Genomic DNA, 24540 nt, shown 5'->3' with positions numbered 1-24540 from the left:
CCATTTGTTTGGAAGTCCGTGACGACACCAAACAGCCACCACTCCCGTGCCCTCTCGCCGCCGCTGTGAGCTGAGGTTCCTAGGAGCGGGGTGCCGTGTCAGGGTGTCAGCCCCCGGGGTGGGGGGAGCCCCTGTGCTAGAGAGTTCTAGATGAAGACTGACATGTGTCACAGCTTCTGTCTGTCTTTACACGGAGCTGGGCTGCTGTGTGTGAGGGTGTGTGTGTGTACTTCATAATCAAACCAACCCCTGAGTGGCCACCGGTGTGGGGCACCTTCCTTTATCAGAAGTGTCAGCTCAAAGCAAGAGAGGCTCACTCCTCCCCGTGGCTTTAAGAGAAAAGGACCCGTGAGTCCCATGCGCATCTCCATCGAGTTTGGAGGCATCTGTCACCTGGAGTCACGTTTGGTCCTGGTTTCCTCCCAGGTAAGAAGAAGGTGCTAGCTTTGCCCTCTGCTGGGTAGAGAGGGGAGAGCCCTTATTCCACCCCTGTCCCTCTGGGTACTTTCTAGTTTCCTTTTCACTTGAGCCGTGAAGGAAGATCAGAGGGTTTGCAGCTTGCAGTTCCTGCCCTCATTTGTGATACCCCGTGGCATTCTCGTCGTGCCGCACGTTGCCCTCTCCGTGCTGGGGGCCTGAGAGGGTCTGCGGGCAGGCAAGGTGCTCCGTGGGCTTGGGACCCAGACAGTTCTCTGGGCCAGCAATAAAATGAGTGAACCCCAGAGAGCTGCTGTGCATGACTTTGCGGAGAGACACTGAGTGACTCAGGGGGTGACATCGTCAGTATGCTATACCCACATGCCAGCAGGCTCTGAATGGTAATTTATTAGGGCCTCCCTCAAGGGATGGTGAGACGCTTATGACGAGGCGCATTTCCAGAAAGCCATTCAGGGCCAATGCAAATGGTCCACAACCATGGTTCTCAGAAGGTCTGACTTAATCCAGAGATGACATGCAACTGTGTAGGAAGTGATGGGCCGCTGGCCCTTGAACTGATTCCATTAGTACCATTTCCCTCGTCTGGGCTTTTGATAGAGGATGAGCGTGGCAAGCTCACAGTTGTGATCGCTTGGCAGGGCCCTGGAGTGTGGACATTCTACACTCACGTACCTGCAGACTGAAGCACCAAGGCTGGCCCAAAACACGGCCACCCCTCCTCTGCAGGACGTCCTAAGGCAGTGGTGCTCTGGGGAAATGAACAAGGTAACCCTGAACTTTCTGGATGTTATGAAAACTCAAAGAAGAGACCCACACGGTTAGGAGGAATAATCAGTTGTTCCCTTCTGAGAAAAGTCTGCAGCAAAAAAAAAAAGTGTACACTGAAGTCACTTAATTCTATTTGCTACGATGGGCGTCATGCAAAAACACCATCGTGCTTCTCTACTCCTTGCCTGAATCTCTCGAGATTGCAGTTGGCTGCAGTGCAATGGGATTATTCCATTGGGGTCAGCCACACTAGTGGGTCTCAGACCTCAGTGAACATCAGAGCTATTCCCGGGTTTGTTTAAAATGCTGAATCCCAGCCCACAGGTATTCTGATGTGTGGGTCCCCACTGATGCTGATTCCATGGGTTAGAGAACCGCACACATGCCCTCAGCCCACGCAAGAGGCACAGACTGACCCAGGACGGCCCGATCCTGGCGGTGACCATGAGGGAAACATGATGTTACTTCCAGCGTTTCATGTTATTTCCGTCTGGTTTACCGTAAGAAGAGGCAAAGTGGTCAGTAGCTTCCATTTTTGTGCAGCTGAATCTTGTGCTTCACTTCCTTGGGGGTATTTTCATGTTGATGAAATAAACTTGGTCAGTTTGTTCCTCAGCACCTTTCCAGAGCGCCCTGGGGGAGAGACTCCTCCAAGCCTTCGGACTCTACTTGTTCTTAAACCAGTGGCATCACCACAGGTGCAGACTTTCCCCTCGGAAGCCGACAAGCATCAGGGGCCTGTTCTAGGCAGATTTGCTCCACAGAACTCATAATCCTCAGGTGGATGGACGGGTTTGTAGTGGAGATTCTAGAAAAATGACGTAACAGAAAAGCCTTCTTATTGATTCTAGTGGTAATTTTTCTTTTTACGAGTATGGAAGTAAGAAGAAAGCAAATCTCTCTTTTATAGAGATCGAATTTCAGTAGTTCGGTTTTCAGGTCAGCTGGGGTCATAGCATCCAAGTCATCTTGGGTATCTTGGGAGACAGCATTTTGCTATTTAGCAGAAGGAAAATAGGAGATGGGTGTTTCTGTTTTTTAAATTGAAATACATATATATATATACACACACACATTCTTTTTTATATTTGTTTCCATTATGGTTTATCACAGGATATTGAATCTAGTTCCCTGTGCTATACAGTAGGACCTTGTTGTTTATCCATTTTATATATAAGAGTTTGCATTTGCTAACTCCAAATTCCCAATCCATCCCTCTCCCATCCCCTCTCCCTTGGAAACCACAAGTCTGTTCTTTACATCTGTGAGTCTGTTTCTATTTCATAAAAGTTCATTTGTGTCATATTTTAGATTCCGCATATAAGTAACATCATATGGTATTTGTCTTTCTCTGTCTAACTTACTTCACTTAGTATGATAATCCCTAGGTCCATCCGTGTTGCTGCAAATGGCATTATTGCATTCTTTTTTTATGACTGAGGAGTATTCCATTTTCTATACGTACCACATCTTTGTCCATTCATCTGGCGATGGACATTTAGGTTGTTTCCATGTCTTGGCTATTGTAAATAGTGTTGCTGTGAACATAGTGGTGCATGCATCTTTTCGAATTATATTTTTGTCTGGATACATGCCCAGGAGTGGCATTGCTGGATCACATGGCAGCTCTATTTTTAGTTTTCTGAGGAACCTCCATACTGTTTTCTGTAGTGGCTGTACCAACTTACATTCAGGAGGTGGGGTGTTTTCAAATACATCTTGTATTGTTTTCTCTGGAACGCTTCCTTAGATCAGTTAGCTTTTAAAGTTTAAACTGTCTTACTGCATTGTATGGAAGTATAGTTCCACTTTATAGGAAAAGAAAAGGCAACTGGTACTTTCTGCAGGTTTGTACCATACCAGATGTGGTATCAAGGGTTCACATATATGGCATGTTCTAATCAGGCTCCTGAAAAGTCTCGTGATTCAAAAGCCCTTTGTTCTGATCACCTCCTGTTCATTCCATTGGTGAGAGAGGGGTTCCCTGCCCTAAATAGGGTGGCCAAACACACAGCACCTGACATTGAACAGATGAGATGGACAGCCTTTTTTTTTTTTTTTTTTGCGGTACGCGGGCCTCTCACTGTTGTGGCCTCTCCCGCTGCGGAGCACAGGCTCCGGACGCGCAGGCTCAGCGGCCATGGCTCACGGGCCCAGCCGCTCTGCAGCATGTGGGATCTTCCCAGACCGGGGCACGAACCCGTGTCCCCTGCATCGGCAGGCGGACTCTCAACCACTGCGCCACCAGGGAAGCCCTGACAGCCTTTTTTGAGTCACATATACTCACAGCCTGGGGAGGAGGATGTGGCCTGCTGCGTGATGCCACATGGAGACTGCATGTAGAAACGGAGTGAACAACCAGGGCTGTAAGGGGTCCTGCTTTGTAGTTACAAGAGGGTGGGGTAACCTCTAGTTCCGCAGGAGGATGGGATTGGTTTGTCTGAATAATTTCGCAGGCTGGCAGGGAGGTGAAGCCTGTGAGGTTGCCGAGAGGGTGGGGTGTGGCCAGTCTGACTGATCAGGGAACTAGCCGGGTGAGTAGCTTTCCCCGCTGGGCGGGGGGCAGATCTGGTGAAAGCAGGGGACTCAGATAGGCCTTTGGGCCTCTCCGAAGCTCAAAGATGTCAAGGCAGCCCATGAACTTTTACGCCTTGCAATACGCCCTCCAAGATCAATCCCTGCCTGTATTGGCCATATTCCCTGGATTCTTAGTATTAGTATTCCAAGTATTCCCTGGATACTTAGTCCTGGATTCAAGTCTGGCTTTGAACTTTCTCAAGCACCAAATCACCAAAGGAGATATAATCAATGATAAGATATGCATTGTCCATGAAGTTCGCCCCCCTCCCCCAGCACTATCCAGGTGAGAACACTCATCGTCTCCTTCCTGAATAGCTCTGTCCCTGGTCGACAGCACTGAGCTCCCGTGAATGATTTTCCCCACAATTGCAAAAATCTTGCAGTCTGATTGGATTCTTCCAAGATGAATTTTTTTTCACTCTTTATCTCTTTACTTTAATATTTCAGCCTTTAAAATGTCCTGTAGCCTGTACTTTTCCATAGCCACACACACAAAAAAGGCATTTTGCAAGTCAGTCTAGAGTTTATAAGTGTGTTTATAAAGAAGGCAGTTTCAGTTCAGTTGCCAGTCCTCTGGGGCAAGGCGCTGTGGCCCAGCTTCCCCTGGTCCCTTGTGCCAGCCCAGTGGGGCCGCCCCAGCTGCAGCAGCTGTTGAAGCTAATGGCTCACACCTGCAGCCTTTCCGGAGCCCTTCCTTGGTTGGGTAGAGCCAGCTTGTGCATGAGTTACCACTCCCTTGCACATGCACACGTATACACACACAAACGCTCGCACGTGCGTGCACACACACACACACACACACACACACACACACACACACGGTTATCCGTTTCTAAGGACTGATCGGGACAAGAGGGCATCCCAGCTTCAGGGCAGGTCAAACTCTGGTGTCATTTACGCGCCAGAGCTCCCCAGGGGGTCAGGCCAGACTTCACAGAAGCCACATCCTTTCCCAGCTTCTTCCTTTTTCCTGTCCTTCCTCCCTGTCTTGCATTCTGGTTTCTCCTGAGACCACTCCCTCAATACATCACATTAAGTGAAGCTCCACTTCAGGCTCTGCCTCCGGGGAACCTGACCCAGGACAGGGCTATTTTTCCACAGCTGGAGGCAGGAGCTATATCAGTAGTATAGTCCCTTTTATAAGCCCTTTTTTTTTTCCTAAAATGACTGTTTTAAAACTTTGTTTTCTTTATAAAGGTGATACACGCTTATGGCTAAAAATTCAAGTAGTGTCAAAGGCTATAAAAACTTAAAAGATGACCTAAATGGGAAGGAAATCCAAAAAAGAGGGAATGTATGTATACATATAGCTGATTCGCTTTGCTGTACAGTAGAATCTAACACAACATTGTAAAGCAACTATATTCCAATAAAAATTAATTTTAAAAAGTAATATAAGGCTAATATGCATATTAGGTTAAAAAGTGATGTGATCATTTAGTTTACTAATTAAAAATTTGTCTGAAAAAATTAAAAAAAAATAAAAAGTAAAAGATTTCAAACCTACCATAACTCTTAGTTCTAGTCCCCCAAGAGGTCACCAGCATTCATCTTTTAGTCTCTTTTCAGAACATATCTGTATATATTTAAGCATAAATATGTGATTTTTATATAATTTACATCACATTATTCATACTACTCTGCAACCTGCTTTTTTCCATTTATAAACCGAGAACTTCTTTCCATCCTCAACGCAAAGAGACCTGCCTCAACAATGACCAATACACGTAAGACTCATTTAAATAGGCACTTTCTCTGTAACTGTCAGGGCCGATCATTTCTGTGAATCAAAATGGAAAAACTAGTAGTTTGACATTTTATTTTGCCAAATGAACAACTGAGAGCTCAGTTTGACAAAGTAGTTGTCAGTTCCCCCCTCGTGTGCCAAACAAATGAGCCTGACTGAACCCAAACTCCCTGTGAAATGATTGAGGATCCCATTAGATCAAGGGCACGTGACCCACCCGAGGGCAACTCAACTCAGCAGTCCCCAGCAGTGGATTAAAGCTCGCGAGAGAAAAGAAGTTGAACTGGTTCTGTGTTATTCACATCCACAAAACCACATACGTGAGGAGCAAACTATCCTTCCAATAGAGCATCTGTGTGTGAGCGTGTGTGTATGATTAAGAAGCTGTATTAGGCAATGAACACAAGACAGAGGCAGCACCTGAATATCACAGAAATTATAAAACATGTTTTAAGATACATAACAAAAGTAATAATTAACCACAGAGCAATACCATCTCACACCCACTAGGATGGCTACTATAAAGCAACAGCAAAACCCAGAAAATAACAAGTGCTGGAGAGGATGTGGAGAAATTGGAACCCTTGTGCACTGTTGGTGGGGATGGAAAATGTTGCAGCTGCTACGGAAAACAGCATGGAGGTTCCTTAAAAAATTAAAAATAGAACTGCCATATGATCCAGCAATTCCGCCTCTGGTTATATACCCCAAAGAGTTGAAAGCAGGGTCTTTAGAAGATATTTGTACACCAGTGTTCACGGCAGCATTATCCACAATAGGCAAAAGGTGGAAATACCCCAAGTGTCCATCAAGAGATGAATGGACAAACAAAACGTGGTGTATGCGTACTACGGACTAATATTCTGCCTTGAAAAGGAAGGAAGTTCTGACACACACCACTATGTGAATGAACCTTGCAGACATTATGCTAAGTGAAATAAATCAGTCACGAAAAGACAAATACTATATGCTTTCATTTATGGGAGGTCCCTCGAGCAGTCAAATTCATAGAGACAGAAAGCAGAATGGTGGTTGCCTGGGGCTGGGGGGAGGGGGGAAGAGGGAGTTGATGTTTAATGGGAACAGAGTTTAGGTTTTGTAAGATGAAAGGCTCTGGAGATGGATGGTGGCGATGGCTGCATGACAGTGTGAATGTACTTAACGCCACTGAACTGTGCACTTAAAAAAGGGTTAAGATGGTAAATTTTATGTTACGTATATTATACCACAATTTAAAAATACGTAAATAAAATCACGTATTCCTCAATCCTTCCAAGCCTCCCCAGAATGATGGAATCACCCAGGATTAAACAGCTGGCAAGGGCAGGGCCGTTTAGACATTCCATGCATATGTAAGGGCACACATGCTCACAGGCTAACAAAAACCCAGTCTCACTCTTAGTTGGCTGAGGTCTTAGTGCCCCGCCTTCTGTCTCTGAGTGCCTCTGACTTAGTGGGGGGGGCGGGGGGAGAGGTAGGCGTGGGGGAGAGATGCTGGTGGAGGGAACGGTGAACTTGCAGCCACCCAGTCAACACAGGAACCAGTCAACCAACCAAAAAGGAAGGAGATGGTAGATGGTAGAGGAAGTTTCCAGCCCCACACAAATGACTGAAGGAAGAAACTGAAGAGAAGCCCCCAGGAGAAGCGTCCCATCCTTATAGAAAAGGGGTTATATGTGTGGGGTCCGGACCCCGACTGTCGGGTTGGAATCCTGACTCTGGTACTTTCTAGATTCTAGTGTGATCGTGGACACACCTTGAAATTCTCTGTGCCTCAGTCTACTCATTTGAAACGAGCTTAGAGTAGTGCTTGGCACATGGCAAGTAGAGTATAAGTATTTGTTAAATAAGAGAAAAGGTCCTGTGTTTCACCCTCACTCCTATGCCTCAAGGACTGGGTGGTTTATAGTGCCGTGTAGAGGGGAAACTGAGGCTCGGAGAGGTGCAGTGTCTCCTGTGAAGAGGCATCAGAGCTGCACACGGGTCTTCTGACTCTTGATCCCAGTTCTTGCCACTGCGTGTCTGCTGCCCTCTCCCTGTGTCCCTTGGTGGCCCTTGTCCCGAGCCAGCAGTGGGAACCAGGTGGTACAGGGAGCATTGGTCAGGCTGAGTCACTGCAGCCCCTCAGAGCATCAGAGCATTCTCTGGCTTCTCCGACTGCTTTTGCACTGAGGACCTGTCTGCCCTGAAAGGACAGCCCTAGAAACAGACGGCGTGAGACTTTCAGACCCACACAAGCCCCGTCTGTGGGAAACCATTTCCTTCATCAGTTCCGTTAACAGGGTGACTGATCGACCCAGGCATCACGACTGCCCCGCCCTTGGCCCATCTCGTCCACGTGCCTGGTTCTTGGAAAGTGGACAGGGCTAGGGAAAGAAGGTGCGCCTTCGTGTGTTTTTTAATTTGAATGGTAATTCGTGAACATAGTACAGAATTCAAAGGCACCAAATGGTGTTTGGTGTAAGCAGAGTCTCTTTCCCCACTGACAGATCTCTTACGAGAGGCCTCCGCCCCATGATTAGCTTCCTGTGAAAGGAAGGACACCCTTAAATCCATGGATCTGCCCTTCGGGGAGTTGGTTCAGATGGGCAGCAGACGGTTGCCCCAGGGGAGAGCGAGTCTGTTAAACTGGTGACGTCAAGTGACTTGGGGAGGCAACCAGAGAGGCAGTGCTGAGTGGGGTTCTGCCTCCCGCCGGGTGCCCGTGTGGGCGGGTCATTGTCTGCCGTGTCATCCCTGGGCTGCTTCTCTCCTCCCTTAGTGTGAACCCCAAGAGGCAGCCTCGGGTTTCTTATAAGCCTTTTGCGATTAAGGCTGGGAGCGCCCATCCCTTCTCGTGAATATGGAAGAGACGGGTTCCTTAATCCGTGTACAGACAGGGTCAGGACACTGAGGGAAAACAGGGATCAGCATCAGAGACCTTCCTCCCGACCCGCCACCTCACCCGCCTGCCTTTTTGTTCCCTTTGCTTTCATGTCTCCTCCCCACCCCCAGCTGCACACTAAACACGTACAATGAGCGGTGCCTGCGCTTCCCATGGATTTATGATTTATGGTTATTCAGCTTATTACCTAAGTGGTTTTGCCAGGTAAAATATTAAGGCACCACTGCCGTTATAACCTTGTCTTCCATGATCTCATTGGCAGCTGGTGTTGCCATGACAACTGGGCTGGAGGAGCTGGTACTGAATTTCAGTGGAAGAGATGCAAACACTGGTGTGTGTGTGTGTGTGTGTGTGTGTGTGTGTGTGTGCGCACACACGCAGACTTCCCATCATGTGTATCTGTTGTGCAGAAAGCCATGGATTTCTCAATCCTCACCTCCTGCTTCTCCTTCCAGTTTGGTCAAAATTAGCTTCAGGGCTCTAAATCAGTTAGAAGCAAGCTTTAGAGGATGATTTCTTTGTGTGGCTTTTGAGTAGCAAATTGGAACCAGGGACACAGAAGAAATATCTTCGAGGCTCTCTACCCACATGAAATGAAGCAGCTACACCCACTGGATGTCGCTCCTTTAAAAGCACCTTGGGCCTAACTTATTTAACATCTTTGTGTAATTCTCTTATTAGTCATAGAAAGTCAGAGCTGGAAGGGGCCCCAGATGTCATCTATCTAATTTCCTTTTCATTTAGATGAGAAAATTGAGGCCCAGAGAGGCTAGGTGACTTGCCCCCATACAGTACGGTCCAGTGAGAGGCTGTTGGCTCTGGAATCCCACTGCCTGGCTCGAGTCCTGGCTTCAGTGTGTATTTACTGTGACCTCAGCCAAGTGGCTTACCCTCTAAGTCTCAGTTTGTTCATCTGTAAAATGGAGATAATAGTGAGAACAACCTTACTAGGTCATTGTAAGGGTTAAGTGAGATAATCCACAATATTTGGACATATTAAACCCTCAATAAATTTTATCACTATTACCCAGGGTAACACTGAGAATCAGTGACAAAACAGAACTAAAATCCAGCTCAGCTAACTCCCACTTAAACTGGACCCTTTTCCCATTAATCCCGTCCTGTCCTTTGTTTCTTTTTGGTGTGTGTGTTGCTTGTCATCCAGGGGAGACTGGAGTTCCCGTTTGAGATGAGGTTGTCTTTTCTTAAAACCTCCTATGAAGTGTGTACAATGCAGTCCCTAGTGGATACTTGTTGATTTGAGGATAAACATTACATGCTTCATGCACTCATGGAACGTGGATGGAATGTACACGGCATGGGTGTAGCATAGGAGGGGAAAAATGAGAAGAAAACTTGAGGGAAGTGAACGTTTTTTGATCACCTCGAATGGAACCAGGCAGTTTGCTCAGCTCTTTACAGATGGCTTTAACATGGCTTTACATGGGCTTGTTGTGAAACAAGCCCATGAAGTGAGCATATTCATTCCCGTTCTACCAACAAGAAAACTAAGAACGGAGTAGGTCTGCAGCATCCCGGCCTTTACACGGCAGGTTGAGAGAGCTGGGTTTCCACCCACCCTTTTACTGCAAGGCGCTGCTGATGTCCTCAATACACTGTGTGGTTCAAAAGAATTTCTTACCCCCTCTGTGAGCCAAAAGCACATTTCCTCAGGTGGTGAGAGAGATTCAGAGCAGACTGATACCTTTTCCATCACTGACACAGAGTGTACAAAGCACAGTTGTGTAACTCTGGGGGTCCAAAATGTTCTCCTGGTCTAACCTGACTGGCATTGAAAGTCACACCAGGCTGGGTGGCTTTACAGAATGCCACTTGTTTAAACTTCCTTTCATCACTCTGTCAAAAATAAGAGCAATGCCGTGGAACCTCACAGTCTTGTTCAGAGGAGCAAGCTGTTCTGGGGAAATTTGTTTCAAAAGGTATTCTGCATTAAATACACGCCCAACTTGGGAGGGGGCAGTGATCCTATATCGTCTATCCTAGGTAATGAGGCCATTAAACCAGCTGGTCTCTGCGCATCTTATGTAAGGGTGTCTCAGTCTCTGGGTGAGTTGGGTAAACCAGTACAGAATTTAATGGAGAGAGGTTTCCTAACTGGGACTTAGAGATGGAGGTCAGATGTGGACAGGGGTGCCCAATTCCTACATATGGGGCCCAGAAGGGGCTGGATGACTTGTCTAGGATGTAGGCTGACACAGCCACTATGCTTTTTTTTTTCTAACTAACACAGTATGTTTATTTGGCCTTGGGGGATCGGGGACGCTGATGAAGATTTGGAGGAGATAAAGGGGCCCTGGCACTGCGAGACGCTGCAGAACTAGTGGCACAGGTCTGTACTTTGGAGACAGACTTACTTCTCCGGAGGGAGAGAGACCCAGCCCTGCCTCTCCACAACCGTGTCACTGTGTGCATGTTACTGACCTGACTTATTGCACCTGCTGAAGAGGCCATGTCCCTCCGCCGAGATACTGGGGGCATTTCGTGAAACAAGGTAGGTGGGAACTTAGAAAATGCTGGGTTTTCAGTAACCCCTATGATAAACCCATCAGATGAAGACATCTTTTTAGTATCAGTAAGCCTCATCGCTTTTATTCCACACAATTTTCTGGGTCATCAGATTCTAGGAGGTGCGCTTCGGTGCCATCTTTGCATCCTAGTCATACCCCCAAAACGTGCTGACGCCCGGCTTCGACCCAGAGGTGACTATGCAGACCTTCAGCGCGGCCCGCAGCACGGTCTGCCCTCCCTCCCTCCCCCCCTCCCCAGCCCTCTGAGGCTGGGGCTGGAGGGGGCACTCTCCAGACCCGGGGCAGGAGGGGCGTTCCACGTCGTACGGAGACGCCGTCGCATTCCCAGTGGAGAAGAGCCCCAAAAGCCGCGGTTTTTATGTAACTGGGATGATGTAACCGCTGGCTGGCCCAGGGGGCGGGGCGGGGCGGGGGCACCGGGAGAGCAGGCCCGCGAGACTCTGCGTGCGGCGCCCGCCCAACCATGCTCCTCTACCGCAGCGCCGTGTGGTTCGCCAAAGGCCTGCGCGAATACACCAAGTAAGGATGCAGAGGGTACCGCGCCGGGGGCCGCGGGCCGGGGCTGCCGGTTGGGGGGCAGGCCGTCCGGCTGTCACGTGGCCCGCCTCGGCGTGCGCGAGCGAGGTTAGCGGGGACGCGCCCGCGACTTCCCCGCGATCTCTTGGACCCACCAAGCGACGGAGGCGCCCGTTAGCTGGCAGCCCGCGGGCAGATGTGCCGGCGGCCGGCGGCCGGCGCGACCCCCGCACCTGGCTGGCGTCCGGGGGCGGGGCCTTGCAGCGCAGGCCCCACCCACTGACGTCAGGCGGCCCAGGCGCCTGAGAGCCTCCAGGGTGTTCCCTTGGCACCCTGCTGGGCGGGCTCTGATACAGGCTCCGTGGGGCTGTTTTCGGCGTCAGACGGGGTTAGTTCTGAGCTGCTAGTCGAGATTCTGTTTAGTACTTTCCTGGGTGTGTTTTTTTCCTCACTAATCAACTGCGGCTTGTGGACTGTGACCTCTTCCTCCAGCTGGAACATTCCGGGCGAGGGTTTCAGGTCAGCTCTGCACCCAGTGTGAGCTTGCTGAACGGTGCTGGATGGTTTCACCGGCCCCGTGATCGCCCTCGCTGTGGTTTTAAGGTGTGGCCACTTCTGGCAGATGGAGAGGTGGTTTTTATCTTAGAATTAGTTAGGCTTACGCAGTGGTTCTCACCCCTGTCTGAAATCAGAAATCACCAGTGGAGAATTTAAGATACCATTTTCCAGGCCCTCCCCTTAGAGATTCTGATTCAGCTGATGTGCACTGGGGCCTCGACAGACATTTTATTTAAAAATCCTACAGGTGTTTCTTCTGTGCATCCCAGTCATCTCTAGGAGACTTCCTCTCCTCCCTGCACTAGGGTTTTTATCAGTTCCTAAGGCAGCCTGGGCAAATTTCCGTCATACCAGGACTCCAGGCATCATTCCAAGGGGAGACAGCTACTGCTGCTCCCTTCTCTGCACCCCACATCCTTTTGGAAAAAGTGCAGACCCTCCTCAGGGGCCAGTGCTGCAGAGAATGTGGGAAGTGTAGCCGTCAACCCTGACCCACTGAATTTAGGTGAATACCGTGGCCGCCTCTTTCAAAGGGGTGTACAGGCAGTGGCCACCATTTGCTGGGTCTTTCCATGTTAACACGGAATGCAGCATGAAAAGTTTGAGTCAGCTTCCTGCCCCAGGAAAGCAGGCTTCTAAAAGTCTCTCCCCAGACTCTTCCGTGAAGTTGGAGGGGTGCACACGTAGGCGGGTTTCCCTCTATTATGTATTTAGTGAATTGGAGGGAAAGACAGCACCTCGCTTTGATTCCAACTTGAGAGTCTGTAGGTTGGGTTTACAGTGTTTCTTCTTGGCACACCAGGATTTTTATAAAGCTTCCTCACGTTGGGCCCCTAGGCAGCAGGATCTAGTTACAGTTTCCTAAACTTGCCCGAACCTAAGAATTACCAGGGGGTAGTTCAGCTACAACAACTGACTCCTAAGCTCCTAGCACGTGTGGGTGGGACCTTAGCAAATTCCATATTGGATAAGTTGGGGGAAGCCTGCCGGGGAGCTTGATTCCTGTATTCAGGGAGTTCAGGAAACACTAAGTGCAGTGGCTGCTCAGCTCAAATCAAAATCACCTGGAGGGCATGTGAAACCACTCACTGATTGCGCGGCCTCACCCTGGAGTGTTTGACTCCGTGGACGGATTGCCAGGTGATGCTGATGCTGCTTGTCTGGGGACCACTCTGAGCGTGAGGTAGAAGGTGCCCTAGGCTGGGGTGCTGGGCTTCATTACCTACCATCTCATGACCTTGTAAGTCATTTATGTCTCTCTATGTCTGAAAAATAAGGACTGATATCAAGAGTTTATAAAGATGAAAAAAGAGGGTGGGAGGACACAAAACAAACTAAGTTGTCTTATTAACAACAGACTGGATCAGGATGGAATCCCTGTGTTGAAGGCAAAGGACAAAGGGAATTATGACGTGTCCTTTAGCCCAGCCTGGCACCGCCCACTTGGCAACTGGCTCACAGTCTGGAGTTTGAGGAAGAGGTTTAATCCACAGGAGCCGTCCTCAGCAAACCTAAGGCTCTAATAGGATCGATGTGGTAGCCCAGAGGTTAAGGTCTACTCTAGCTGTGTGTCACAGAGAAAAGCCTCTCAGCTTCCTGCCCCAGGAGGAGGGGGCTCTTGGGGCCGGGCCCCTGTGGGGCATTTACTTGGGGCATGTTCTCTGGCCCTGTGGTGGTTTGGAAAGCTCTTCTTTACTCCCCACCAGTGCCTTGTCCTGCCTGGGCCCCTATTCACTGGCTTCCTGGCCCTTGATTCTTTCTGAGAAACCTCTTTCCTCTGCAAGAAAATCTTTTCACAGTGATCCTGGGACCCCGACCTGTGGGAAAAAAACAAATCTTCCAGCTTCATCTTTGGTTATAGTTTAAATTACTCTCAAAGTCCCTAATGATTTGAAGGGCTAGGAGGCGGGGGGGGGGGCAATGAGCTTAGTTTTGAATGTGAAAGGTATTCATGTCGTTATTAATACTAGTAATAATGATAGCAACTATTATTTATTGAGTTCCTAATTTATTCCAAGTGTGTGATAAATGTCTCACATACATCATCTCACCCAGGCTGCCCAAGAAGTAGCTTTTATTATCCCCTTTGTGCAGATGAGGAGACAGGAGCTCAGAAAGGTTAAGCCAGCACATGAGACGGCACAACTGTTAAGAGGCAGAGCTGTGATTTAAATCCAAGTTGCTTGATCCAAAGCCCTTATGATTGATATTATTTTTAGTTTCAAGTCAGCCTTTCAGGAGGCCTTGGAACAGTCAGAAGTCTTGCTTGCCCCGCTAAGTGGCCCACTAACAGTGGAAGCAATGGGAAGGGCATTCTCTGAGCCGCCCTGGATGTTTGGGCGAGTCACAGATGGTGAGAACAGGAACATTCTCCTTGGTCTCTTGACTGTGAGACCAGGGGCCATGACCGCCCCTGTGGCAAAACCAGACCCAAGCTCATAAACATTCTTTGGCCCTCTTCACCAGCGTCCAGGCATGTAATTGGCAGTTGTGCTGTGCCAGGGCATGGGGCAGGAGACCAGCTGTTGGCAGTCTGTGTGTAAACAGGGTGCGGGGAGGGCACTGGGCTTCTTCCAGAACCTTTGGGGGAAAGAGTTGCTTTCTACATTGCAGGGAATCAGCTCTTTGGGTGAGAGACACAAGCTGAGACCCCAGCCTGCTGGTGTGTGGGGAGAGCTCCGCCCTGTGGGTCTCCTCCTGCCAATCCCCCTACACTCTGCCTCTACTGCCTCAGCCAGTTTTGTAGCTGGGAAATACTAGGACAGTAAAGCTAGAAGAGGAAGCTCAAAAAGCAGAGAGAAACAGTTAAGGAACTCAGGGTTGTTTCTGTCCAATATGATGCCTTTGTGCAAATTAGAAGAAGCACCTCCCTGTCTATGTGCTTTGCTGTCATCCGGCAGAAAGTTGTCCTGATGCAGATACGAATCTCTCATCACTGTGATCGGAACGGCGCCCCCTAGAGTTGTGCAGCACACACCCTGTGGCCCCAAAGGAGGCTTGCTTCCTCTGAAGGCGTGCAGCCCTCATACAACCGCACCTGCCCCCTCCTTCATTCCCTACGTGCAAATCTATCCTCTTTGCCATGGTCCTTCTATACCTGGGTAGAGACACCTGTCCTGCGGTGCAGTAGGCACGATGTTCCTGGTCGCCTAAGCTCCTCTCCGCTCCCCCCACTGTGGGAAAAAGGCCCCCCCAAAAAGATCTATCTATCAAAGGGTTTTTTTGGGTGGAGGGCACCTCCTGGTATCAGAGGCAGTCAGAGAAAGGTAGTTTGGCCACCAAATTGTTGGAATCGCCAAGCATTTTCAGTTCAGGAAGCTAACGGTATAGGAAATGTAGGCCTGGAGGACATGGTGGTGTTCATGAGACCAGGGAGGATAGCAGGGGGAGCCCAGGAAGAAAGGGGCTGCGTGATGTGCCGGAGAGAGCACGATGCCCAGCTCAGAATTAGGCTTCCTCCCCACAGGAGATTGTGTTCCCAGCTACTCACGGCCATTCCTTCTGTGGCTCTGCTGCTTCCAGGAGTGGCTATGAATCTGCATCCAAGGACTTCATCCCTGATGACCTGGACGTCCAAGTCCCTGGAAGAGCCTTCATGGTCACCGGGGGGAACAGCGGCATTGGAAAAGCAACTGCCTTCGAGATCGCCAGGCGAGGTGAGCAGCCTGCTAACTCGTGCGCGCACTGGGCCCCGAGGCCAGCCTGTGGCCGCTCCATGCCGGGGAGAGCGCCCTGTGTCACAGGAGGGTCAGGAAGGCCACGGCCAGCACAGCCGGGAGCCCTGAACAGTGACCCCGTGCTGATCGGCACAGCTGCTGTGCGGTAAGCTTCAAGCTAGAGGCGGACAGAGCGAGTGACTGGAGGAGGCTTTTCTCAACACGGTTAATTCACAGGAGAGCTGGGGTCCTGTCCACATGTCATTGTTTTCTGATTAAGAACAGTGAGGGGCTCCGGCCAACCCTAGGCGTCTGAATCACCAGTGGAACCTTAAAACAAAAAAACACCTGCATACTTGGTCTCCAGTTCCTGTCTTCTCAACAACAACGGGGTCGGGGGTGGGAAGGATACTGGGAGTCCCTCGCAATTTGCCTGTGGACCCTAGTTAAGAACCAGAGCCCCCAGAATAACGGGGGAGGGGCGTGCAGTGAACTTCCTTCTTCCTTCCTGGTGTCCAGCCTTCAGGTTTTGAGCAGCTGGAGACAGCCTCCCCTTTCTCCTCCCTAAGCTTGATTTGGGGAAGTGCCTCTCTGGGTGCCCGTAAATTATTCAGGCAGCTGAAGTCTTCCTCCTGGTAAATGCCGGAATTTCCTGCATAAGCTCAACTGCCCTGGGTCACTTAGTGGCAATGTGGTGGCTAGAAAAGCCTACCATGTCTCTCCAGAGCCCCTTCTCCAGGAAAAATGGATGTTCCGGCAGAAGTTGGGGAAATAAGTTGGGAATTTATCACTTTTCAAGATGCTCGAGATTTTTTTTTTTCTCTAAAATTGTTAGGCATTTTTCAGGGGAATATTATACCATTTGGAGTTGTATTTAATTATCTGCCGAGTCAGGGGGAAGATTAACTGCATCTTAGCAACTGGGAGGTACTCTGAAGAGCTGTGGGGACGAGGATAAAGCAGACGGGCTGGTGGTGTGATTAGCGTGTAGCTTCCCATTAAACGGACCCCATTTTAAAAAGCAGCTATTGTAGGTGAAGAAGGCAGGTTCCATAATGCTTACTTCTTTGCTGCCGCAGACAGCGTAAGTCCCCTTTAAATAGGCCTTGATTGACGACGGTGTGGCTTTTGCTGGAATAGTCTGAGAGCCATTTATGGACTCAGCCATTCAGTAAATATTTATCGAGTTCCTGCTGCATATTAGGCAGAACATTAGACTCCCCGGGGAGCTTTTAAAACATCCGCAGGCCTGGGCCCGTCATCTAGAGCTTTAAAAACTTCCCGGGTGGGTCCAAAGTGCGGCTAGGTTGAGACCTGTGTGTCAGGTACTCTGTGAGATGTTAGGGATGCCGGTATGACAGAAACCGACCCTTCTCATCCTTGATATATTCAGACGCTTAAGTCAGGACATTGTCCCAGGTGCACCGTCAGTCAGCTCAGGTAGGCAGGAGGACGGGTTCCAAGATCACCCTCTCTCTTACATCTGCTGCTCTGACTGTGGGGACCATCTGTCTAGATTTTCCAGAATAGTCTCCACTTCAGGTACTCTTTCTGTGAGCCCGTATGTCTTAGTCCTTCATTTGGAAAAGCTGGTCTCCATAGCTGTCACTGTCGCTGTCCCTCACAGACGGTTTTGTTGAATTCCACCAGGTGGCACAGTTCACCTGGTTTGTCGAGATGAAAACCGAGCGGAAGGTGCCAGAGGTGAGATCATCAGGGAGAGCAGGAACCAGGTGAGCTGCTCTGTGGCCCTCCTGCTGGGGGTTCCTGCCTGCGGGGTCCGCAGTGCAGGGGGCTGGACTCCTGGCCACGCGCCCCGAGTTGGCAGTGGCCTGTTTGTGCTTCCGCTTGGGGGGCAGCCTCAGCCAGCAGAGCTGGAGCTGTGCTTTTCTTTTTTTTTTTTCAATGTGTTTCGGGACAGAGGTCCTATTTTATTTTATTTTATTCTATTCTATTCGATTTATTTTTGCTGTACAGCAAAGTGAATCAGTTATACATATACATATATCCACTCTTAAAATATATATATATATATTTATTTATTTATTTGGCTGTGCTGGGTCTTCATTGCGGCACACAGGATCTTCGTTGCCCATGCGGGATCTTTAGTTGCAGCATATGGACTCTTAGTTGCGGCATACGGGATCTAGTTCCCTTACCAGGGATCAAACCCGGGCCCCCTGCATTGGGAGCACGGAGTCTTAAGCGCTGGACCACCAGGGAAGTCCCCATATATCCCCTCTTTTTTAGATTTCCTTCCCATTCTGGTCACCACAGAGCACTGAGTAGAGTTCCCTGTTTTATACAGTAGGTTCTCATGAGTTGTCTGTTTTATGTGTAGTATCAGTAGTGTATCTATGTCAATCCCAACCTCCCAATTTCTCCCACTCCCCCCTCGCTCCTCTGAGCTGCCGCTTTTCAAAGTCTGGGCTGGACTGGGGATAAGGGGGGCAGTGAGGTTTGATCCCACGCCCCATGAAGGCATCTGCGCCTGCTGGGGAGACATGATACGGACGTGGCACTGCTGGGGTCTCCCCCACAGAGGGAGGCCACGTCAGTGAGACACATCAGAGGTGACTCAGGGTGAGCCAAGCTGTAAACTGACCCAGTGGTCTTCGGAGAAAGAGGGACAACAGATGACATTTTGGCCTTGATGAGAGCCACTTCCTCTCGAGAGCTTTCACAGCTGGCTCATGGTTTGTGGGCTTCCTCTTCTGAGACAGTCGGAACCAGGACTGGCTATATAATCTGTAGGGCCCAGCGCAAAACGAAGGTGTGGGACCCTGGTGTTAAAAGCCTAAGAATTGGAGGACGGCGAAGGCATAGCATTAACACAAGCGGGGCCTGTACTCCAATAAAAAGTAATTTTAAAAAAAGTTCTGGGGCTTCCCTGGTGGCGCAGTGGTTGGGAGTCCGCCTGCCGATGCAGGGGACGCGGGTTCACGACCCGGTCTGGGAAGATCCCACATGCCGCGGAGCGGCTGGGCCCGTGAGCCATGGCCGCTGAGCCTGCGCGTCCGGAGCCTGTGCTCCGCAACGGGAGAGGCCACAACAGTGAGAGGCCCGCGTGCCACACACACACACACAAAAGTTCCCCCTTGAAGGCACTCTGGCTTAGTAACACAGTAGAATCTCTAATAAGAACAAAGTTAACAGTTCCAAAGTCCGAAGTGTTATTGCTAGGAGACTTAAAAATCATCACAGTAATAGCGAAAGGAATGAGTGATCAAAAAAGAATTAAGAAATAAAAAACAAGCGGGGCCCTCTTGGGGTCTGTGCACCTGTGCAGGTGGCACCCCGGGAAGCCGGCCCCCATGGAGGCCCCTGAACTCCCAGTGTCAAGTGGAGAGGAGGGGCCTGGCTGGCAGTGACCACGGGCCCCTCACCTTCGCTCCAGAGCATGTTGCTTCCAGCCCCACCTGGAGTTTCCTCCTCTGTCCTGTGCACCTGCTTCTCCAGCAACTGCCCATAGCCGAGGGGCGGACAGCGCCCCGCGCCCTCAGGCTTGGGCCGTGGCTAAAGGGAAAACAGATGCCCCAATCTAGAATGGACTATTTTGCCTCTGCTCATGAAGGTTATTCCACGTCTTGAAGTAACGTTTTCAAGGCAAGAGACTTTCCGCAGACTCCGCAGCCTCTTGCCATCAGATTCCTCCCGGAGGCTTAGGGCTGGCTGAGAGCTCGAGGGTCTCTAAATCTTCCTCTGACGTCTGCAAGGGCAGCTGCGATCTGGGGGCTGCAGTTCTTGAGATGGAAAGCTGGCTGTCTGCCTGCTGATAACTTTCGGTGGTGCTGCTGCAGGATGCAACAGGAATACTAATCTCAGGCTATGGGCAGGGGAGGCTCTGTCTGGATCCCAGCCCGCTTTGGTTTGGGCTATGTTTTTCTACAGAGTGGATCTATATAGAAGAAGAGGACACGATGCTCTTTACGCTGTTGAGACCGCCTTATGTCCAGCTGCACCATCTTTGGGAGGTAGTGCTGAAAGGGGGAGCAAGCATGTTTCCTGGGGCGGGGGGAGAGGGAGCCCTTCACCTGCGGCCTCCCCCCATTCACGTTCACAAACCCACGGGAAATCCTCTCCTCTTTTGTGTTTGTAAGTGGCCGCCAGCACTGAGCGCTCGGAGGGTCCGGGGCCGGTGGTGCCCGTCTGCTCATCCCCGCGGGTGTGGTTTCCCCGACTCGTGCATCCTCCAGGCTCTTCCCCGGGATCGGCTGCTCCTTCCTGGTTGTAGAGAGGCACCACTGCCCAGCTTCATCAGGGGTGTATGGGAAGGGGCGGGGCTCCCATCCGAGTGCCGGTTCTGCGCTCACGAAGCCTTGTGAGCTGGGACAGTGTGCTTAGCTTCCCTGAACCTCAGTTTCCTCATCTGAAAAGTAGGGTGATACTACTTTGTTCATTTTTGAACATCTCTTTGAGTGTGAACGTGTCAGGCAGCATGCTGGGAGCTGGAGATTGACATGGTAGAGGCAGTACAGCCCCTCTCAGTCCTGTAAGGATTAAGCGATCAACAAGCATTTTCAACAAAGGATGTGCCCCTCCCTGGGCCCGCCTGATCGGCTCTGTATCACGGTGGGGCGGGGAGGTGTGGACAGCGTGGCTTCCGAAGTATGTGTTCCCCCAGCTCCCACGTCAGCCACCTCGTGCCTGCGTTTGACCAGCGGCGGGTATTAGAGGAAGATTGGGAGGAAGGGGGCGGGAGGAATGGGGAAACAGGATATCTGGCCTCCGTGGTAACAGCTGAGTCTCCGCTGAGGTTCCTGCTTCTGGGGGTGAGCCTGCTCTCAGGCTCAGGTCACATCAGCCCCTCCCGTTGCTCCTGCAGCCTAGGGCTGGTGGGCGCTTCCTGCTGCTGCTGGTCTCCGGGTTTCTTCACCAGTCCCAGCTGAGTTCTCATCTCCCTTCTCCTCTGGGAAACCAATCCCTGCGTTCAATTCCCTCTGTTGAAAGTGGTTTCTGTTAGACCCTGGCTGACATAACATGGTAGTGCTATGACATGGGAAGTTCAGGGCATCATAGTATGTACAGCTCTCGATCCATAGAAGCTATTACTATTATTGCTGTTATCAACATTGTTTATGCTAATATTATTACCACTCCCAACCTTACACTCTCTGCTTTTCAAGTTCCCTAGTTCTCTTTCATTAGTGCTTGGGCCGGTAAAGCAGGGAGGGAGGGCACTGGCGGACTGGTCCTGGGTGCATAGTTGGGTGGACATCAAAGAGCGGTGGTCCTTTGGGCAGGAGAGCCTGGGTGGGGTGTGTGGCAGGCCAGCTGAGCCAGGCGCGTGTGGGCAGGCTGGGCACCAGGGAAGGACAAGGTCACGTGGGAACCAGCTGCTTGGACGCACTGGCTTGGTAAGATCAGGTGTGTGGAGTACGGAGAGTTCAGTATCCTGCCACGGGGCTCTTTCTGGAGAGGGTGTGTGTGGCCCCAGGCTTGGGGGAAGGAGCGCTTGTCACAGAGCAAACTCCCAGTGCAGCAGCCACTGTGTCTGGCACAATGTTCCTGATGGGCCCAGGGAGAGAGTCAGAGTGGACCCTCCTTCAGCTCCTCGCCACATGCAGTTCAGCACCATCTCGCTGTCTGGATAGAAGGGCACCACGCTTTTGTCTGGCAGTTATCTCCTTGGGCAACTCTTTTTTTTTTTTTGGCCACACCGAGTGGCGTGTGGGATCTTAGTTCCCCAGCCAGGGATCAAACCCAGGCCCCAGCAGTGAAAGCACAGAGCCCTAACCACTGGACTGCCAGGGAATTCCCCATGGGCAACATTTTAAAAAAAATAAACTTTAAAATTTCAGAATAGTTTTAGATGCATAGAAAAGTTGTGAAAATAATGCAGACTTTCCATTTACCCCACACCCAGTTTTCCCTTTGCTAACGTCCGTCTTACATGAGTATGATTCATTTGTTAAGCAAATGAACCAATATTGATACATTATTACTAACTAAAGTCCATTCAGATTTCCTTAGTTTTTACCTGCCGCCCTTTGTCTGTTCCCAGATCCCATCCAGGATCCCACGTTACATTTAGTTGTCGTGTCTCCTCGTGGCTGTGACAGTGTCTCAGATCTTCCTAGTTTTTGATGACCCGGACAGTTTTGAGGAGTGCTAGCCAGGGGTTTTGTATACTCTCCCTCAACTGGGATTGGCCGGTTGTGTTTCTCATTGATTAGAACGGAGTGATGGGTTTCCGGAGAAAGATCACAGAGGTACAGTGCAACCTTTGCACTTCCTGATATGGCTGGAAGTTGCTGTCAATGTGCCTTCTGTCTTGTGCAGATTGATCCCATCAACAGCAAAACACCAAGATAAAAAACAGGGGTTTCTACTCTCCAGTTCTCCCAGGCCAACGTGGAATTCCACCTTCTTAAGAATTACTGGTTTAGCTTCCTGAGTACTAGACATTAATAGTAACTATCACCTCGTTCCTACATAGTGATTTCTACTTCCAAGGGTACATTCATGTACTGTCTCCCCTTTACCCTTCAAACTCACCCTCTGCCCTGGGTAGAGGCTTCCCGTGATGTCAACTCATGACTCCTGGGCCACCCAGCAGCTAGATGGTGGTGGTTCACCTATAGGAAGGATCCCAGTTGAGTTTTGCTCAGTTTCAATAACCAGACTTGTATCCTCTTTAGGTTTAAAGAGTGAGTACAGGACTTCCCTGGTGGCACAGTGGTTAGGACTCTGCACTCCCAATGCAGGGGGCCCAGGTTCGATCCCTGGTCAGGGAGCTAGATCCCACATGCGTGCCACAACTAAGAGTTCACATGCCATAACTAAGGAACCTGCGTGCCACAACTAAGACTGGTGTGACCAAATAAATAAATATATAATTTTTTTTTTTTTAAAGTGAGTATAGGGCCCCCAATGTCTCCTAGGTCTAGCCTCGTCATGTGTAGATCAGCAGATCAGGGTTTTACACACTGGCACCTGCCTGGTTCCTTCCCCTGGTCACAGCAGGCTGCTGGCCTCTCCTTCTGGGTGCCTTTGGGCTTCCTGGTTTCTTGCAGAGGGAGCCAGATGATTCCCTTCACCTTTTCAGGACGCTTCATTTCACCAGGCTCCAAGGTTGATTTGTCTATAATGGCGAGTCCCTCTTCCCTGCTGCTGCCTCTTTTTAATTCTGCGATGCCTTGGGTGCTTCCAGGAAGCTCAAGGAGATTGAGGGATGATCAGAGTAAAATTGATTTTGGCTCACTTGAATTTTGTTGCTCACTTGAATTTTGTTGTTTCTTTGAGCCTGGCTTTGTGTGAGTGTCGCAGCCCTGCTGGTGGGAGGGAGTTCCAGGGTGGTTGCCGGGAAGTACTCAGAACGAAAGGATTAGGTGTGTGGACCTGGTTTGCTGTCCCTGGTAGACGCTCACGGCTGACCGAGGTGTGAGTCAGCAGCCTCATGTCCGCTCTGTCTGGGTGAGGGCCTTCAGAGACTTTGTAGAAGAGCATAGTCCTGTACGGACAATGCTTTTCCTCTCCCTGAAGGCAGAGGAAGAGTCAGTTGTTCCAGACTTAAGCCAAATATGGTCTTCAAGCTGATTACAGACCTTCTGAGGCGTGAAAATGTGGGACTGCTTCTGTCTTCTCATTCTCTGAGCCTTTGTCTCAGGGTGAGGAAATATGTTTTAAGATCAATCAGTAGAAAGAAATTCTGACTTGCGTTCAATGGCTCAGTTAATGGGGCAACTGAGACAGGGTCCTGAACTCTGCTTTATCAAGGGAGTTACAGCTGTTGCTCAGAGTTTTGCCTGTAGGTTCAGCTCCCAGCAGCAGGAATCTGCCTTGGGTTGGTGATAAGTCCCTGACGTCTGCTGGAGCTCAGGGGGAATAGCCTCACGTTCACTGGATGCTGAGAACACAAGTTTCAATTATGTGCTGAGTACAGAGAAAAAGGGGTAAATGGACAGCATGCATTGATCATTTACGTGCACGGCTGTGTGCACCACCGTAAAGGAAAAGGGGGCATTCAGCGTGGCTTCTTCATCAAGGAGTTCTGAGTCTGCTGGGGGGGAGGCCATTGTAATGGCCACAAAACATACGTTTGCATGGATGTGTCGTCGTTTCCTACCAATCATTTGGGAGTTTTTGTCAATATTTTGCTCCTAAGAGATTATCGGAGGCACATCCTAACTATAAGATGACAACTTCTTCTGTGACTCAGTCCTTGCTTACGTTGCGTGTCCGTTGCTGCCTTGTGACATGGTTACCTCTGGATGCGGCCTCCTCCCCCAGTAGACTCAGAACTCCGTGATGGAGGAGTCATGCTGAATGCCCCCTTTTCCTTTTCGGTGGTGCACACAGCCATGCACGTAAATGATCAGTGCATGTTTATTGCAGCTCTATTTACAACAGCCAGGACATGGAAGCAACCTAAGTGTCCATCGACAGATGAATGGATAAAGAAGATGTGGCACATATATACAATGGAATATTACTCAGCCATAAAAAGAAACGAAATTGAGTTATTTGTAGTGAGTTGGATGGACCTAGAGTCTGTCATACAAAGTGAAGTAAGTCAGAAAGAGAAAAACAAATACCGTATGCTAACACATATATATGGAATCTAAAAAACAAACAAAAAAAATGGTCATGAAGAACCTAGGGGCAAAGTGGGAATAAAGACACAGACCTACTAGAGAATGAACTTGAGGAAATGGGGAGGGGGAAGGGAAAGCTGGGACAAAGTGAGAGAGTGGCATGGACATATATACACTACCAAATGTAAAATAGATAGCTAGTGGGAAGCAGCCGCATAGCACAGGGAGATGAGCTCCGTGCTTTGTGACCACCCAGAGGGGTGGGATAGGGAGGGTGGGAGGGAGATGCAAGAGGGAAGAGATGTGG

General features: G+C 49.9%; 1 protein-coding gene and 1 long non-coding RNA gene across 6 annotated transcripts in view; both read left to right on the top strand.

The window, feature by feature from the left end:
* The window catches only part of LOC137211046 (uncharacterized), a 49436-nt gene extending 38512 nt beyond the window's left edge, over nucleotides 1–10924 (top strand). The window contains exon 5 of the long non-coding RNA XR_010936874.1: nucleotides 10669–10924. This is a non-coding gene — a long non-coding RNA (uncharacterized lncRNA). The remainder of the gene's footprint in view (nucleotides 1–10668) is intronic.
* Nucleotides 10925–11341: 417 nt separating this feature from the next.
* DHRS12 (dehydrogenase/reductase 12) overlaps nucleotides 11342–24540 on the top strand; it is a 44375-nt gene continuing 31176 nt past the window's right edge. For 4 of the 5 annotated variants that reach the window (XM_067713047.1, XM_067713045.1, XM_067713044.1 and 1 more), the window contains exons 1-3: nucleotides 11342–11485; nucleotides 15563–15696; nucleotides 17347–17429. In XM_067713047.1, the coding sequence (XP_067569148.1) occupies nucleotides 11430–11485; nucleotides 15563–15696; nucleotides 17347–17429 (273 nt within the window). In that variant the 5' untranslated portion in view covers nucleotides 11342–11429. The remainder of the gene's footprint in view (nucleotides 11486–15562; nucleotides 15697–17346; nucleotides 17430–24540) is intronic. The other variant, XM_067713046.1, reaches the window with a different exon arrangement.

This window comes from Pseudorca crassidens, chromosome 18 (assembly GCF_039906515.1).
Source record: "Pseudorca crassidens isolate mPseCra1 chromosome 18, mPseCra1.hap1, whole genome shotgun sequence".
NCBI lineage: Eukaryota > Metazoa > Chordata > Mammalia > Artiodactyla > Delphinidae > Pseudorca > Pseudorca crassidens.
The sequence above is the reverse complement of the archived record's forward strand: the minus strand, read 5'-3'. Positions and strand labels throughout refer to the sequence as shown.